The sequence below is a fragment of the Mastigoproctus giganteus genome, chromosome 6 (assembly GCF_048544385.1).
Source record: "Mastigoproctus giganteus isolate SK-2022 chromosome 6, ASM4854438v1, whole genome shotgun sequence".
NCBI lineage: Eukaryota > Metazoa > Arthropoda > Arachnida > Uropygi > Thelyphonidae > Mastigoproctus > Mastigoproctus giganteus.
Window position 1 is genome coordinate 214,171,346 of NC_143580.1, and position 18,578 is coordinate 214,189,923.

Genomic DNA, 18,578 nt, shown 5'->3' on the forward strand with positions numbered 1-18,578 from the left:
CCAAGTTGATACAACAGAGGGCATGTGTCATCCTTATTAGCAGTTTAAAATGGAAATCAGCTTATAAAGTTGATCCCTGGATGGAAATCTGTGGACTTATTTGATTTTTTTATAGAAACTTATTCCAGCAGAAGAAATTCATCGCCAAATTATCCAAATTTAGGCGCCTCCGTAGCCAGGTGGGAAGGAGCAGCAGTGCGTAGCACATGCTTCTTGATTAGACCGGGGTTCGAGCCCGTCACCATCAAATATGGAGGATGCGAAAAGGTCAGGGAACGACCACCGCATATCCCGGAGCAATATGGCCTTAGTTGCTAATGCTCCTAAAAACCAAATAACAACAACAATAACAATCCAAATTTATACTGAAGCAGCGATAAAATCTCAATATATGAATAAGTGGTATAGACAATACAATCAATAAATTACTAATGCTAAATTCAGCAGCTGACCAAGCACACCAACATCTGAAACACATACAGTATGAATTGATGAAGTCAACAGAATAACAGATTAACCACACTGTATGCGGCAATGATACTAGACATATCATATGGAGTCATGTTTTGTTCGTGATATTCTTGGCAAGGTGATGCCACATCTCTGTGGTGGAAAAGTTTGGCACCCCATTTCCACCACAAAAATGCTGAAATAAATAAAAAAAGAGAAAACTATTCAAATTCAGTTTTCCTCTATATTTTGCTTGTTGGGATCAATTTGTCATTTGAAGAAGTCCATTCAGTACAGTGCTTGCTATAAGGGAACTGGATGCAAAAAATAATTTTGACATCATAAACTTAGGTTTCAGAAAAGCTTTTGATATGGTTACACATAAAGGACTGCTACACAAATTAGAGTGTTGTGGCATTGAGGGAAAGTTACAGCTTTGAATAAAACAGTTGAGTGGGAGAAAACAGAGTGTTATCACTGGCACTGCAATTCTTGTACTAATCTCATAACTGAACTATCACTCTTATAACATAAAAATATATCTTATAACATAAAAAAGGCACCCGGGGTGGATGTGATCTATCCAGTTATATTAAAGGAGGCAGCAAAGGAAGTAAGCAAACCCCTAGCCATAATTATGAGAGCTTCTTTGGACTCAGGGGAGGTACCCATGGACTGGAGATGCGCAAATGTAACCCCAATTCACAAAGGAGGATGGAAGGGTGACACGAGTAATTACAGACCAGTTAGTTTAACTTCTGTTCCAGGAAAATTAATGGAGGCACTGGTTAAAGAAGCACTGCAGGATCATCTGGACAAGAATTCAGTTATAGCTCAGACACAGCATGGTTTTGTTAAGGGCAGGTCTTGTCTGACCAATTTGATTGGATACTATGATGTAGTCACAAAAGAACTGGATGCAGGGAATAACTTTGATATTATATATTTGGATCTTAGAAAGGCTTTTGATACTGTTGCGCATGGAAGACTGCTGCACAAATTGGAGAAGTGTGGCATTGGAGGCAAATTGCTGCTATGGATAAAGGGATGGTTGAGTGGCAGAAGACAGAGAGTGGTAATCAATGGACACTGCTCAACGTGGACTAATGTTATTAGTGGAGTTCCTCAGGGTTCAGTGTTGGGTCCATTGTTGTTTTCTGTATTTATAAATGATATTGATGATGGTGTATCAGGCTTAATGTCCAAGTTTGCAGACGATACCAAGGTTGGCAGGGTTGTTAAGGACACTACTGATACTATGCTGCTGCAACAGGATCTGGAAAGGTTGAGCAGATGGGCTGAGAGGTGGCAAATGAAGTTTAACATTGACAAATGTAAAGTACTACATATGGGAAACAGTAACCCCAGATCAACGTATCAACTCTGTGGTACTACGCTGACAGTGGCAGAGAATGAAAAGGACCTGGGGGTAATTGTGCAGGCAGATATGAAGTTCTCTGAGCAGTGCAGACGAGCTGCAAGAGTAGCTCATGGTGTCTTGTCAATGATATACAGGAATTTTTCTAGCAGGGACAGGGATGTGATTATTCCCTTGTATAAGGCATTGGTCAGGCCACACCTTGAGTACTGTATACAGGTCTGGAGGCCTCATTTCAAGAAGGATGTAGAGCTGCTGGAACGAGTACAGAGAAGGGCAACAAGATTAGTGAATAGAACAAAGGGTTGCTCTTACGAAGAAAGGCTTAAGTTTTGCAAATTACAGAGCCTGGAGACTAGGCATCGGTGAGGTGATCTGATAGAGGTGTATAAGGCTTTGAATGGCTTGAGCATGCTCAATGCCGATGGGATTCTTCCTCTTGCTCAGAATAATCACCTGAGAGGGCATAAATTCAAATTGAGGAAGGACGGATGTCGGATAGATATGTGGAAATTTGCCTTTAGCCAGCAGGCAGTGGTTTGTGGAACAGACTCCCATCGCTTGTTGTTGAAGTTGATTGATAGCCTAAACAAATTTAAGGCTCAGCTGGACAGGTGTTTCGAACGAACGGAGGGGTGAAATGGGAGTAGTGGTTGTTTTTTTTTTTTTTTTGGCTGATGCTGAATAAGCTTGCTTTCTTGCATCATATGCCTCTACTAATGCTAATGCTATAACCGGCACTGAATCCTGGAGTTCCCCAAGGTTCAGTATAGCCATGTTGTTATTTTCAATATTTAAAGATATCGATAAAGGCATAATGTCTAAGTTTGCATATGATATAAAGCATGGCAGGGTTGTAAATGACAATAACAGTATATGCTACTAAAAAAGATCTAGAAAAATTTGGCAGATGGGCTAAGAAGTAGCAATTGAAGCTTAACATTGACAAATGCAAGGTACTTCATATGTCTAGAAGTAATTCCAGATTGATATACCCACTCTATGTATCCAACTCAGGGTAGCAGAGAATGAAAAAGACCTAGGGATAATTGTACAGTCGGATATGAAGGTCTCTGAGCAGTACAGACAGGTTTCTAGGACAGCTCATAAGGTTTTGTTAATGGTATACTGGAATTTTGACAGTAGGGATAAGGAGATGATTATCCTGTTGTATAAGGCAATGGTTAATCCAAGTCTTGAGTATGGCATACAGGTCTGGAAGCCTCATTTGGGAAGGATGTGGATCTACTGGAATGGGTGCAGAGAAGAGTAACAAGATTGGTAAGGGGAACAAAATGACACTCTTAAAAGGAAAGGCATCAGTTCTGCAAATTTCAGTACCAAGAGACTAGACACCTACAAGGAGATTTAACTGAGGAGGTTAAAGCTTTAAATGGATTGAGTAAACTCAATTGCTGATGGATTCCTTCCTCTTGCTCAGATTATACATATGAGGGGGCATAAATTTAAACTGAAAAAGGCTGGTTGCAGGATAGATATATAGAAGTTTGTATTCAACCAGTGGTTAATTGAAACAAACTTCCATCTGGTTTTGTTTAGGTAGTTTGAAGAATTGAATAAATTCAAGGAAGAAATAGACAAAATTTGGTGGACAGGTGATATGGTAAGTTGGGTTTTTTTTTGTTTTTTTTTTTTGCTGATGCTGTATAAGCTTGCTTTCTTGCATCATTTGTCACTATTATAAAGCACAGCTTTAAAGAGCAGCTCTGTACACCAAAGTACAAATTATTTTATAAGATGCACACCAGAGTGCTTAGAGTAAATATTTTAGTAAAAAAAGTGTACATGATAATGAAATAAATTTGAAATGAATTAAAAATATTGTAATTATTTAAAAAAGCAAGTATGTTTCTCCTGTCTCTGAAATATGTGAAATTAGCAATCAAACAAAATAGAATAAATAAGTGCTAGATTACACTAGACTATTTTTTTAAATAAGTTTTTCTCACTTACCAAATATGATTAGAAAACCACTAATAACAGCAGCTGTCAAAGAGTGAGTCATCTCCCACACAATAATGAAACAGAATGGAATAATTAAAATCCCCAGGATAACACAAAACTGAAAAATATAAACATGACATCAAAATTATTATTATAACATGAAAAAAAAACTCTTATTCAACGTGTTTCCAGATTAAATACAGTGTATATTTCACATATGGTGTTTAGAGTTAGATGTGGTTTTATATCCCAGTTTTACACACATCAATATTTATATAGTATGAATCAGAGCTGTAATGCTCAATACATTCTATGTTGATATTAATATTTGTAAAATAATAAGAGGAGATTATCTCAATATAGTACATAGAACACTTCCATATGATACTCTCCATAAATTAAAACGAAAAAAATCGAAAAACTTACATAGAGTAACAAATAATTAAAAACCAATTTAACACAATTAAAAATATTAAAAAGAATCTAACGAAAATATTCAAAACAATTTTCCTTCCTGAAGCTGACAACACTTTTCAACCATATGTCGTGATCACAGGAATGAAAATTACCGAATAGGGTTGATCATGAAACTTAAATAGTGATCATTTGTCTTCGCGCATAAAGGTCCACGCATCGGAGATCAAATATGGCTGACGAACATTAACAGAATTCTCGTGTAATTTAATTTCTATGGTCTAAAAAATATATAAATTCATACACCGACCATTGAATAAAATTTAAAATTTTAATATGACTACAATAATTAAATTGTAGTCATATTAAAATTTTAAATTTTATTCAATGGTCGGTGTATGAATTTATATATTTTTTAGACATGAGTTTTCCCGACCTCAGAGGCCTCTTTCAGGAAATTTCTATGGTTTCTGCAATTAATAGTCACATATAATTACATTGGACATTAAGTATTTTGGCCTCGTTAAATAAAAAAGTATGTTTTTTGTTAATGGCATGAAAGGCTAATTCTGACACTGAAAGAGAAGCACGAACTGAGGCTTCATGTTGATTTACAAGAATATTCAGAGAAAAACACGTTGAGCCTTGGTAAGACGAGTCGCAATCACCGCAAGAAATGTTGTATACCAGGTCATTAATTTGTGTTGCGAACGCGGAAAGAACCAAGCGATTGTTCAGTATAATGTGTAATTTCCGTATGGCCTGGCCACAATTTTAAATTCGGTATCTTTAAAGAATCTATTAAGCTGTTTGTGCCACTGTTCAACATATGGGGCAGAAATAAAGTATTTTTTTATATTACTATTGTTGGTTGGTGTAGTATTTTGTATCCTATCCTTAGCCTGTACCCTAATTTGGTTTATTGTAGCAAGGGGATAACCCCTGTTTAAGAACCTGCTAGTTAATATTTGCATTAACTAGCAGGTCTTAATATTTGTATATAAATATTATATATTTGTATGTATATAAATAACTGTATATTTATATACAGTTATACATCAGTGTAACTGTATAATTATTGCAAGAGTAAAATGCTGCAATAATTAATGATGATTGTGGAAGCTCTTAATTTTATGTACAAAAACATTATTAAGAACTTTCAAATAGTTAAATAAATATTGTTATCTGGTTTTTAGGAGCATTAGCACATATTGCTCCAGGGATATGCGGTGGTCATTCCCTGACCTTTCTGCATCCTCCGTATTTGGAGGTCACAGGCTCGAACCCCGGTCTGATCAAGAAGCATGTGCTATGCACTGCTGCTCCTGCCCACCTGGCTATGGAGGCGCCGTTAAATAAAGAGGGGAATATATTGACAGTTAATATGAATATTATGAGAAAGTGCATTATCTAGATAACTTTAGAAAGAACATTATATCCTTTTTTTGAGCCATCAAATGTTCATAAAAATTTAAATAATAATAAAAGACATAATAAGAGATATTAGATAATATCATAATTCTAATCTTTGTAGAACTGTTTGGCATACTAGCATTCATAACATTAAACAAAATAACCTTAAACAAAATAAAGAACTGTATTTAATTTTTAGTTATTTAATTCCATTTAGGTCATGAGTCTTTCAAGAAAAAGTCCTATTTGGGAATTCTTCGCATCTTGTGGGGATGAATTAAAAGCAGAATATCAACTTTCCCACCTCAAAATTTCACAAGGAGGAAAAACTCCAAAATCATGTACAATATCCATGATAAATCATCTTCAATCCAGACATAAAGAATATAAAGAATGTGAAGAAAGTGTTAGAGAAAGATGAGGTACTCAAAACACATTCTGTTCCCACTAATCAAACTTTGAAGCAACAGACAACAGGAATGCTTTAAGAAGACAATTTCTTATAGTTTTGAGTCTGTTGAAGCTAAAAATTTAGATAAGAAACTTGTCAAAATGATTGCTATAGACTGCCAACCATTTTTAGTTGAAGACAAAGGATTTTTGAGATTTTCCTAAGCTAATAATCCTAGATACAAAGTTCCTTCTATAAAACATGTTATTGAAAAACTTTTTCCTGAATTATATTCTGCTGTGCACAAAAAAGTTAGTGATATTATTAAATATACTACTTCTGTATCTTGTACATCAGATATTTGGACATGCAGAAACAACCAAAAGTCTTTTTTTAAGCTTGACAGCATGGTGGATTAATGATGAATTCAACTATGCTTCTACTTTACTTGCTTGTTGAGAGATTTCTGGGTATCATACAGCTAACATAGCAAACCTATTTGAAGAAAAATTTATAGAATGGAAAAACAGTAAAGAACAGTATCATGCAAGTGTCATTGACAAGGGAACAAACATGGTAAAGAATATGAGTGAGCCAAAAATCACAGCATACAATGTTTTGTTCACACCCTTCAGTTGTGTGTGTTCAGAAAGTAATTAGAGCACAATGTAATAACAGAATTAATGGCTGCAAGCAGAAAGACAGTGGGCCACTTTCTACATAACATACAAGAGATTTTGGAACTGCCTTGTCACAATACAAGACGTTCAAACAAGATGGAATAGTGAATATTACATGTTAAAAAGGCTGCTTGAGCAAAAGAAAGCCTTAATACTGAACTCTGCAGATAACAATACCAACACAGCTGAACTTGCTAACAACTAATGGTTTCTTTCAGAGAAAGCAGTTTGTTTGCTGGAACCCACTGAAAAAGTAACCAAACTGATGGCTACCTTGAGAGGGCAAGTATTTCTTACATGAGACCTGTTGTAAAGTTCCTCCTATCATTCTACTCCACAGAAGATGTTGAAATTGGTGTGCATGCAATGAAAGCTGAGAGGCAGAATTCAGAGACAATTTTATCTTGAAAGTCAATTACATTGCTCCATTGCCACATTTCTAGATCCATGGTTTAAGGACAAATTTTTCTCAAGTGATTGTGTAAAGCAGCAAGTGCATGCAAAAATATTAGAAATAAAAAATATAAGTGAGGGCAATAAGCTTAAGTCTGCTTTTGAAAATATTCAGAAAGCATCTTCTTCAAGCAGTACACAAAGATCCGGTTGTAGGATTGCTTCAATAAAATTGCATCATCACCATCAACCAAATATTTAAGTCCAGGAGTGGAAGTCTTTACCTTAGTCAGTTACTATAAAATTTGGCTACTAAGATTTTTAATAATAAACTTGTAATAATAATTAATTTTTATTCATAAAATTTCAGATTTATTCTATGATGGTGACATTTGGCTTTGGCTGAATATTGCTTTTAACACTTGGACATTCAGCAAAATATATATATTCATATATTTTGCCAAAATATGGCCAAAATATGTATTCAGTGTACCTCTTATCCCCCAGCCCAAGTCTAGTTTGACGAACTGGACTTGGGCTGGGGGATTACATGGCTCATGTATTCTAACACCTAAATTTTGTGAACTTGTTTCTTTTTAGGCCAGTGGAACTGTAAAAGACACTTACTGTAAAAGACATATTAACAATGTTAGTTATCGTAAAATAAATACTTGGCACAGATGCATCTGTGAGATGCAACAATGGAACTTTGTTCAATGTAAAATCCTTGAATGTAGGATTCTATGAGAACTGTGAATATAATTTCCAATGCCAATTTTATGTTTAAAATCATTATTAAAAATTCATGTTTCCTAACCAGATTTTTTGTTTTATTTAGTATCCCAACAGATGTTGGAGGATAGTACAGGCCAGGTTCAAATCTGAATGCACATGTCAGTAAATGAATAGAATCTACATCTATAAATATAAACATTTATATTTTTATAAATCCAAACATCCCCCCCTCCCATGGCAGTATCTCATTAGTGGTGCATGTTATCACTGAATAAAAAGTTATTTGGGTAACACTGAATAAGCCCATAACAAGATCTCTGATAGTGATTTTCCCTTATATCTCAAGTTTGTGCTGCTCTTTCTTTATTTGAAAGTGGAGATAAGCAATGGTCAACAAACATCTGAACTAATAAATTATATTTCACCCTGTCCAAAGACATAAAATCTGAAATTATATCATTTCTTTGGCAAAATGAAGTCTCTACTCTGAAATTGCTTTATCCCTTCATGATGAGAAAGACAGTGTAATGTGATTTTACAGCCAACATGATTCTCAGACCTCATTTTTTTTTAAAGAAGAAATGCTAAATAAGTTGTAACATACACTACCATGATAGAATTATATATACCCGTACTAGTCAGACATCAAACTGGTGCTTGACAAAAACCTTTTTACACAATGATACTCCAAGTCCAACTCCTGGCTTGCAGCTATAAGGGGAGTTGTATACAGGCATGTTGTTGTTGCTGTTGTTATTTGGTTTTTAAGAGCATTAGCAACTAAGGCCATATTGCTCCAAGGATATGCGGTGGTCATTCCGTGACCTTTCCGCATCCTCCATATTTGGTGGTCACGAGCTTGAACCCCCGTCTAATCAAGAAGCATGTGCTACGCACTGCTGCTCCTGCCCACCTGGCTACGGAGGCGCCATACAGGCAGGTGCTTATGTATTTAATAGAAAGATGATTATCATATAAGAGGTTGCAATCTCAATCAAGATGTAGGTAGTTTTTACACCTGTAATCAACAAGTAAACCACTGCAGGCATCAACACATTCATACTGAACTAGGCTCTAATAGACTTTGTTCATTTCATCAAAAAAGAGAAAAAAAGAGCTATCCAAAGATTCCTATCACATTCCTAAATTCACATTTTCTGCCAAACCTGATGGCAGAAAATGTGAATTTATTAAAACTTGGGCACATCCAACAGACAAATGATTGCAAATGTTCAGGCATGTTGCTCTCTACAGCTCTCTACAACAAACAGCAGTAGAAATTAATTGCCATGAATCCAAAAAAAATTAGTGATCAAACATCTGACTTCCTAGATTTTCTGCCAATCAGTCAAGAGAAGACAACCAAGTTGCAATACCTCCAAGTTGCAAACCCAAGTTTTAGAGTTATAGAGGGGAGAGATGTTCAAAAAGTAAAAAAAAAAAAAAAAATCACATTATTTAATTTGTGACTAGTCTCTTGGTAATTAAATGAACAGCTAAAATTCATTAACAGTGTCTTTCACCACAATGGAAAACTTTCCTGTAACTTATTGGTTATGATGACTTAACAAATATTCATCTTTGATTTGGTAAATTGATTATTCACAGACTCTTCCCTCTATATAGAGTAAATATTTGATGATCTATTGTATATATAAAATACAGAACAAAAAAATATATTACTCACCACCCTCATTCCAACATATTTATGGTCACCATATTTGTCACCTGGTTTATTAAAGGCAAAAGTGCCATTGTAACCGGTTAATTTGCCTGCCAATCCAACCAGCATCTATAAAAAAAAAAAAAAAAAAAAAGTTTGTTTCAATAAATTATTCTATTCATTATAAAAATAAAGAGTGGGCAACTATAAATATATTTGTGTTAATGATACAAAAAAATTTCACAATTTTTTTTTTCAAAACATCTTCACAAACTTGGAGTCTTCTCATTCTTTGATTTCCATTCAAAATTTTGGGCACCATCTTCTAAAAATCTTTAATTCCATTTAAACGTGGAAGCTTCTGACATAGTACCTTCCCCATAAACTTGACGTAACAACTCAACTTTCAGTTGGTGTTTTCTTAGTTTTGTTAAAAATTTGAAGTTTATTTGTTGTCTGATTCTTTTGTTTGTCATTTTTCTGGCAAACTGCAAAAACACACTACAAAGTGAATAAGTGTGTTGGAACGTGGTGCTTGGTGTGTAGTAGATGCAAGTGTAATCTCATTATTTATATAAGCTTTTTACAAAGCATTTCTATCTATATAAAACTAATATCCAAGGACAATCATTAAATTATCTCTTTCAGATATTACAAACTGGATTTCAACTCTGGCAAATACATTTATTTCCATGACAGAGGAGATACATCGATATTACAGCTATCCCCAAATTTCCATTGGCCATTCTCATAGTTGATTTTTATTTTCTCCTGAGAAATGATGCTATACATACTCTAAATATAAAATAAAATTAATATTCACAACACCAATTATTTGAGAGCTGTTAACATAATACGAGAACCAGTACAAAAGTAATGCTTCCTAATTTTTTGCTTTCAAACGTGTGCCATAGATCATTTTGCATCTCACTGAGTGGTCACAAGAGTCTCTAGTTTCACCATACTGAATAGCTCTATGATCAGTCTCGTGAGTGCAGCACACAGATAGTTCAAAATGGTGGATGTTACAGATATATGTATCACACAAAGAGTGGTGATTGAATTTCTTACCAAGGAAAAAGTGATGCCTATTGAAAACCATACAGGTCTCAAAAATGTTTATGGTGGCAATACTGTAGATGTGAGTACAGTTAGACGTTGGGTAAGACATTTTAAGAGTAGGGAAAGTGGCATTGTTGATAAGAAGTTCAAAAGACAGCCTTCTGTCAGTAAAGTCATGGTGACAGTGTTTTGAGAAATAGATAGGGTCTTGCTTGTGAACTTCTTGGAGCGTGACACCACAATTGAGATCAATATGTGGAAACATTGAAAAAGTTGAAAGCCCACATCAACAGAGTTTGACCGGACAAAAAACTTAATGAGGTTCTTCTTCTCCATGAAAACACACAACCCAACATCAGCGCAAGATGGAGGCCACTACAAAACTGGAGTGCACTCTTCTTCCTCACCCCTCTCATATTCTAGATCTTGCACCTTCCAACTATCACCTCTTTGGCACACTGAAAGATGAGCTCCATGGAACCCATTTTGCAGCCAGCAACCAGCTCAAGCACAGTGTTCACAAAGCCCTCTGGAGAAAGAGCAAGTACTTTTACAGGATTGGAATATAGCATCTGACTCAGAGGTGGTGGAAATGCATAGAAAATTATGGTGACTTTATGGAAAAATAACCAAGCGTTTATTAATGATTGAGGATTAATTGATGAAAAGGCATAATTGTAGGAATTAAAATTTCTGAGGAAAAAAACAGGAGGCATTACTTTCGTACTGCTCTTCATAATTATTATTATTCAGGGCACTAATAGTGATTTTTAAAGAACTTTCATAATCTGTGATTGAATAGCTACTTGTAATGACTGATTTTTTAACAACTCAACTTTCAAAAGCTTACAACACAGGCACGAAACTTGTTTTCTGGTCAGATATGCCTAATCTAAGGGACTGCAAAATTGTAATATATTTATAACAGTAATAGATAAAAAGAAAAAAAAAAACACCCTGTTTTCATCAACTACTTTTATTAACAAATATTTTTTTAACTTTTTTTCTTGGTCAAATGGTACCATATTCACTTTAAAAATAAAATAAATTATAACACTAATATAATTTTTTTTTTTATGTCAAGCACATGATTTTCATGTTCCCACATTTATAAGGTTACAGTAAGATTAATTTTTTTTTTATTGGTTAGCAATACACAAGGACTGAAAATAGGATCATATAAACAACAGAAGTAGATTTTCAAAAATGAAGTAAGAAATGCCTTAAGCCTCTCTATAAACATTACTTTAGCTATGGTAGGATTTACATCCTTATTTTATAGCATGCAGAAAAAATATTAATGTATTTTGGTAAGCAAGTCTTACCAAAATACATTAATAAGTGATAGTACTGCTTGGCAATGATGAAGTACCAACAAGCACCTCATCAGTTGGGAGGGGGGAACCACATCACTAATAAGAAACATTATGCTACCCTTTCTAGAGAATTGTTACTTTGTAAGCATAGGACTTCGTGAAAATAGCCTTAAAATCTGAAAAAGCAATGCCCTAAGGCAGTGGTTACTAAACTACTGAGACCTAAAGGCCATTTCAAAAATCAAAAAAAAAGTTTACGGATCCCTTTAAAAGTCAAAAAAAAAAAGTTTGTGGACTTTTCTATAGAAATATATATATATATATATATATATATAAATATATATATATATATATATATATATATATTTCTCTCTGTGTGTATATATGTATGAACACTTGGTTTTCTGAAAAGAAAATTCAAAGTTTTATGTTTAAATACAACTCAACTTTATTCTTATTTTCACAAATATATAATAATAACTTTATCTTATCTTCCTTCACGGATTAGGTGATCCACCTGTTCCGATCTCGAAGATCTGCCTATCTTTTCTTTGGTCTTCCTCTGTCTCTTTTTCCTTTTGCTCTATATGTGTAAGCTAATTTAGGGAATCTATTATCTTCCATTCTTTCTACATGTTCTTTCCATCTTTGTCTATATTCTATAATTTTTTTCATTAATTGAGTAAATCTTTAATTCCTTTCTAATATTTACATTTGGTATTTTATCTAATTTTGTACATCCTTTAACATATCTTAAAAATTTCATTTCTGCAGCTTATATTCTATTAATGTCTCTTTGTTTCAGTATCCATGTTTCAGAACCATAAAGAAGTGTTGGTATTGCCATTACTTTGTAAAATTTCAATTGTGTTTCTTTCCTTGTTTTCTTAGCCACAGTTCTTTTTATTGTTCCACATATATTTTGAAATTTCACCAATTTCTGGTTCATATCTTCTTCGACATCATATGTTATATCACATCCTAGATTATTTAAAATGTTTTACTTGTTCTAATATTTTATTGTCTATAACTATTTTTGTTCTCACCATATTTTTCCCCTGAAAAGCCATTGTTCTAATTTTCATTACTGATATTTTAACTTTATATTCTTCTGTTATTTCGTTTAATTTAAATACTACTCTTTGTAAATTATCTTCACTATCTTGAATAATTACTTGATCATCTGCAAATAGCAGTGTATTAATCCTATTCTTTGTATTTAAATATATATCTGTATTCATTTCTTCTTTCCATTTACATATCATATCTTCGATATATATGTTAAACAACGTTGGTGACAAGCTACATCCCTGTCTAACTCCTTGATTTATTATACTTTCTTCTGTTAATTTATTACCTGTATCTATTACTATTTTTGTTCCTTGATATAAACTCTGTATTATTTTTGTAAGATGCTTTGGGTACCCTTTATTACTCAATATGTCCCATAGTTTTTATCTGTTTACGCAATCAAATGCTTTTTCATAATCTATAAATGCTAAATGTGTTTCTAAATCACACTCTTTTTGTTTTTCTATTATTTATTTTAATATAAATATATTATCTGTACGTGATCTTCCTTTTCTGAATCCTGCCTGTTCTTCTATTAATATTTCATCAGAGATCATTTTAATTCTTTTATTTATTATTTTGCTATACATTTTATATACTGTATTTAGTATGCTAATCCCTCTATAATTCTTTGTATAATTTCTATTTCCTTTTTTAAATATTGAAATAATTTTTGCTATCTTCCATTCTTCTAGTATTTTATATTGTTCCCAACATTTATTAAATAAATTTAGTATCCTGTCTTTTAAAAAACTTCCATCATACTTGATCAGTTCTGCATTTATACCATACATTCCTACTGCTTTCCTATTTTTTGTATCTTTCAATGCCTTTTCCAATTCTGCATTATTGGATCTATGTCACTAACTGGGTCTAACTGTGTCTCTTCTATTTCATATGTTGGATCGTTCCACAATTCTTCATAATGTTTTTTCCATTGTTCTTCCTTTATTATATTTATTCTTGAAGTGTCTTTCTCTGTGCTATTCAAGTGTTTCATCATTTTATATGCCAAATTTTGTCTTCCATCAACATCATGTTCTATTGTGCTTACAAATCTATCCCATGACTCTGCTTTAGCCTTCCTTATTATACAGGGTGATTCACTACCAGTGCGACAAACTTGCAGGAGGTGTAGGGGGCACAAAGACGAATCGGAATCACATAGCATTGTAGGGTCCGAAATGCCTTCGTCATGCGGTAGAGGACGTTGAACGGGAGGTCGCATGAGCAGCGATCCCACTGGAAGTCAGCATTTGCGAACCGGTTCCCGAGGCAGTAGGATGGACGAGTATTCAAACGTTGAACTGGCCAACATGCACCTCGCGTATGGAGCTGCGGACTGTAGCTGCACGCTGCTCTGCGCTTGTACCAGGAATGTTTCCCGCATGGGCATGCTCCTCATCACATGATTTTAATCGTATGATGAGAAGGTTACGTGAGACTGGTTGTTTCACGAGAGGTACCATGAATCGAGAGTGAACAACGAGGATGCCAGACAATGAGGAGAATGTCCTACGTCTTGCAGAAGGCAATCCGAGTATGAGTACTCGAGCGATAGGCCAACAATTGGGTATTTCCGAATCTACTGTATGGAGGATACTGTCAACAAACCAAAATACCATCTGCAATGCATCCAATCATTGGAGCCTGCGGATTATCCACTCCGGAGGACTTTTGCTACTTGGTTTCTTCAACAGAAACGGTTCGCAAATGCTGACTTCCAGCGGGATCGCTGTTCACGCGACCTCCCGTTCAACGTCCTCTACCGCATGATGAAGGCATTTCGGACCCTGCAATGCTATGTGATTCCGATTCGTCTTTGTGCCCCCTACACCTTCTGCAAGTTTGTCGCACTGGTAGTGAATCACCCTATATCTTTAGTTTTGTTGCGTTCTTGTTTATATATTTCTTCATTCTCACTTGTCCTGTTTTGTACATATTTAAGATATTTATCTTGTACTGCTTTAGCTATTTCTTCATTCCATATCTTTACCCCCCTCTTCTTATAGTTTTTCCTGAATTGTCCTAGTGTCTCTTTTGCTATCTTTTGAATTATCTTTCGTATATTATTCCATTCTTCATATCATCAATTTGCAATACACAGAATGAATAATTTGACCAGTTCCAGAGGTTCCATTTCGTGGACCCCCTGGAACTGGTCTACAGACCGCCAGGGGTACATGGACTCGAGTTTTGAAAATGCTGCCCTAAGGTTGATAAGAAGCATGATGAATAGAGATAAAATGTGTTGTTTGAAGATAATATAGCACTCAAAACCTAAATTAGTATTATAATTTTTGAATTGGAAATATGTACGTGTTGGAAGTCAAACATTTAACAGGAGAGACTGCTTCTACAGGGATGGGATACACTTAAATAGAAAGGGTGCAAGAATATTTGCTGATGCTACTGAGGCAATGTTAGGTGGGTCAGAAAACTGCTAGCTTGGGGAGATACAAGGACTAATAGATTAACAGTAGCCACTGACAGAGGTGAAAGTGATTCTTGTACTGCTTCTACAGGAATGAGCAGAAGCCCGGAAAACAAGATGCAGGATATTTCAGAGACTGCTGGGAGTCATTGCGGTACAAGTAAACACATGGGTTGTGTTAGGGTAGCTAAGAATAGGAACAGGTGCGTGTATACTTGCGTGTACACCAATGCTAGGAGTTTGGTAAATAAATTTGACAAATTTGAGGTATTGCTCAAAACATCAAAGGCAGATATTGTTAGGATATCAGAGACGTGGTGTCACACAGATATAAGGAATGCAGAACTGGAATTTGGGGAGTGCGACATGTACAGAAAGAACAGACAGCATAGGAAGGGAGGAGGGATTATGCTATTAGCTAAGAAACACATAAAACCCAAGGAAGTGAAGCCAGTCGACATCACTGGACAGTGCAGTGTCGAGTCAGTTTGGTGTGACATAAGCATTGGGAGATCAAAATTGAGAGTAGGAGTGTGCTATAGGAATAATGACTCTGATGAGTATAATAAGACACTGTACAGGGAAATAGAGTGGGCCAGTAAATCAGACAGTCTTATAATGGGGGATTTTAATTTCCCAGATATTGACTGGAATTTGTGGGTAATACTCTTGATTTGATTATCAGTAGTGATTCTTCATGCATTAAGAATCTGCAGATAAAGGAACCACTAGGTGGCAGTGATCACAGTGTGCTGAAGTGGGATTTACTCAAAGAGGTAACTACCATCAGGGGTAAAGGGAAGGGTTTTTGCTTCCGTAAAGGCGACTATGATGGACTGAGACAGTATTTAAATTCTATACAGTGGGGCCAACTGATGATGTTATCAACAGCAAATTCAAAATGGGAAGCATTCAAAGAACTTATCTTGGAAGCTACTAGGCTTTACATACCAACTAAGAAATATTGTTCAAGGTTCAGGCCTAAATAGATGTCAGATGAAATAATGAGACATGGCAGAGAAGAAGAAAAATGCATGGGATACATATAAATTAACATGTGACACAGAAGCCTATGACAGACATAAGTTGATCTGTAACCAAGTTACAAAGAAGGTTAGGCAGCCGAAGGCAGATTACGAGAAATCTTTGGCAAGGGATGCAAAGAAAAATAGCAAAGAGTTCTTTACTTATGTAAACTCTAAAAGCAAGGGGATGAATCAGATTGGTCCACTTGATATCAATGGTTCAACTTTTGATGATCCTGCTCAGGTAGCTAACAAACTACATGAATATTTTTTTTCACCGACATTCACACATGAGGAGTTATTCAGGGAAGGAAATGCCAGAGGTGTATTCAACTCTGGCAGTAAGCTAGAGAATCTTGTAATAACTGAGAGTAAAGTGGAGGAGAAATTGTTGAAGATAAACACAAGAAAGGCACCTGGGGCGGATGGGATCTATCCAGTTATATTAAAGGAGGCAGCAAAGGAAGTAAGCAAACCCTTAGCCATAATTATGAGAGCTTCCTTGGACTCAGGGGAGGTACACATAGACTGGAGATGTGCAAATTTGACCCCAATTCACAAAGGAGGATCAAAGGCTGACACAAGTAATTATAGACCTGTGAGTTTAACTTCTGTTCCAGGAAAATTAATGGAGGCACTGGTTAAAGAAGCACTGCAGGATCATCTCGACAAGACTTCAATTATAGCTCGGACACACATGGTTTTGTTAAGGGAAAGTCTTTCCTGACCAATTTGATTGAATACTATGATGCAGTCACAAAAGAACTGGATGCAGGGAATAACTTTGATATTATATACTTGGATTTTAGAAAGGCTTTTGATACTGCTGCACATGGAAGACTGCTGCACAAATTTTAGCAGTGTGGCATTGGAGGCAAATTGCCGCTATGGATAAAGGGGTGGTTGAGGGAGAGAAGACAGAGAGTGGTAATCAATGGACACTGCTCATCTTGGACTAATGTTATTAGTAGAGTTCCTCAGGGTTCAGTGTTGGGTCCATTACTGTTTTCTGTATTTATAATAATATTGATGATGGTATATCAAGCTTAATGTCCAAGTTTCCAGACGATACAAAGGTTGGCAGGGTTGTTAAGGACACTAGTGACGCTATGCTGCTGCAACTGGATCTGGAAAGGTTGAGCAGATGGGCTGAGAGGTGGCAAATGAAGTTTAACATTGACAAATGTAAAGTACTATATATGGGAAACAGCAACCCCAGAGCAACGTATCAACTCTGTGGTACTACACTGATAGTGGTAGAGAATGAAAAGGACCTGGGGTTAATTGTGGAGGCAGATATGAAGTTCTCTGAGCAGTGCAGACAAGCTGCAAGAGTAGCTCATGGTGTCTTGTCAATGATATACAGGAATTTTTCTAGCAGGGATAAGGAAGTGATTATTGCCTTGTATAAGGCAATGGTCAGGCCACACCTTGAGTACTGTATACAGGTCTGGAGGCCTCATTTTAAGAAGGATGTAGAGCTGCTGGAACAAGTACAGAGAAGGGCAACAAGATTAGTGAATGGAACAAAGGGTTGCTATTACAAAGAAAGGCTTAAGTTTTGCAAATTACAGTGTCTGGAGACCAGGCACCAGCGAGGTGATCTGATAGAGGTGTATAAAGCCTTGAATGGTTTGAGCATGCTCAATGCCAATGGGATTCTTCCTCTTGCTCAGAATAATAACCTGAGAGGGCATAAATTCAGATTGAGGAAAGACAGATGTAGGATAGATGTGCGGAAATTTGCCTTTAGCCAGCGGGTGGTTGGTTGGTGGAACAGACTTCCATCCCTTGTTGTGGAAGTTGATAGCCTAATAAATTTAAGGCTCAGCTGGACACGTATTTCGAACAAACAGAAGGGTGAAGTGGAAGTGTTTTTTTTCTTTTGGCTGATGCTGCATATGCTTGCTTTCTTGCATCATATGCCTCTACCAATGCTAATGTTAATTTCACAATATTTTCTTACCATTTCTCCAGTGACAGCTGTCGTTGCGATATCACCGTCACAAAAGATCACTTTGAAAGAAAATACAGTGAAACATTTGACACCATTATGTACATATTTCCAATTCAGAAATAAATATAATAATACTAATGTAGGATTTGAATGCTTTATTTCTTCAAGATCAATGCCCTCCAAAAGGTTTAAATGTATTTTTTCTGACTGAACTATTTTGCTTATCAGTAT

At 35.5% G+C, this 18,578-nt stretch overlaps 1 protein-coding gene across 1 annotated transcript in view; it reads right to left on the reverse strand.

Moving 5' to 3' along the window:
* tw (Protein O-mannosyl-transferase 2) overlaps positions 1-18,578 on the reverse strand; it is a 169,624-nt gene that overhangs the window by 132,457 nt on the left and 18,589 nt on the right. Inside the window, exons 3-4 of the mRNA XM_090376720.1 lie at positions 9,507-9,611; positions 3,803-3,911 (exon numbers count right to left, since the gene is read on the reverse strand). Of these exons, the coding sequence (XP_090232846.1) occupies positions 3,803-3,911; positions 9,507-9,611 (214 nt within the window). The remainder of the gene's footprint in view (positions 1-3,802; positions 3,912-9,506; positions 9,612-18,578) is intronic.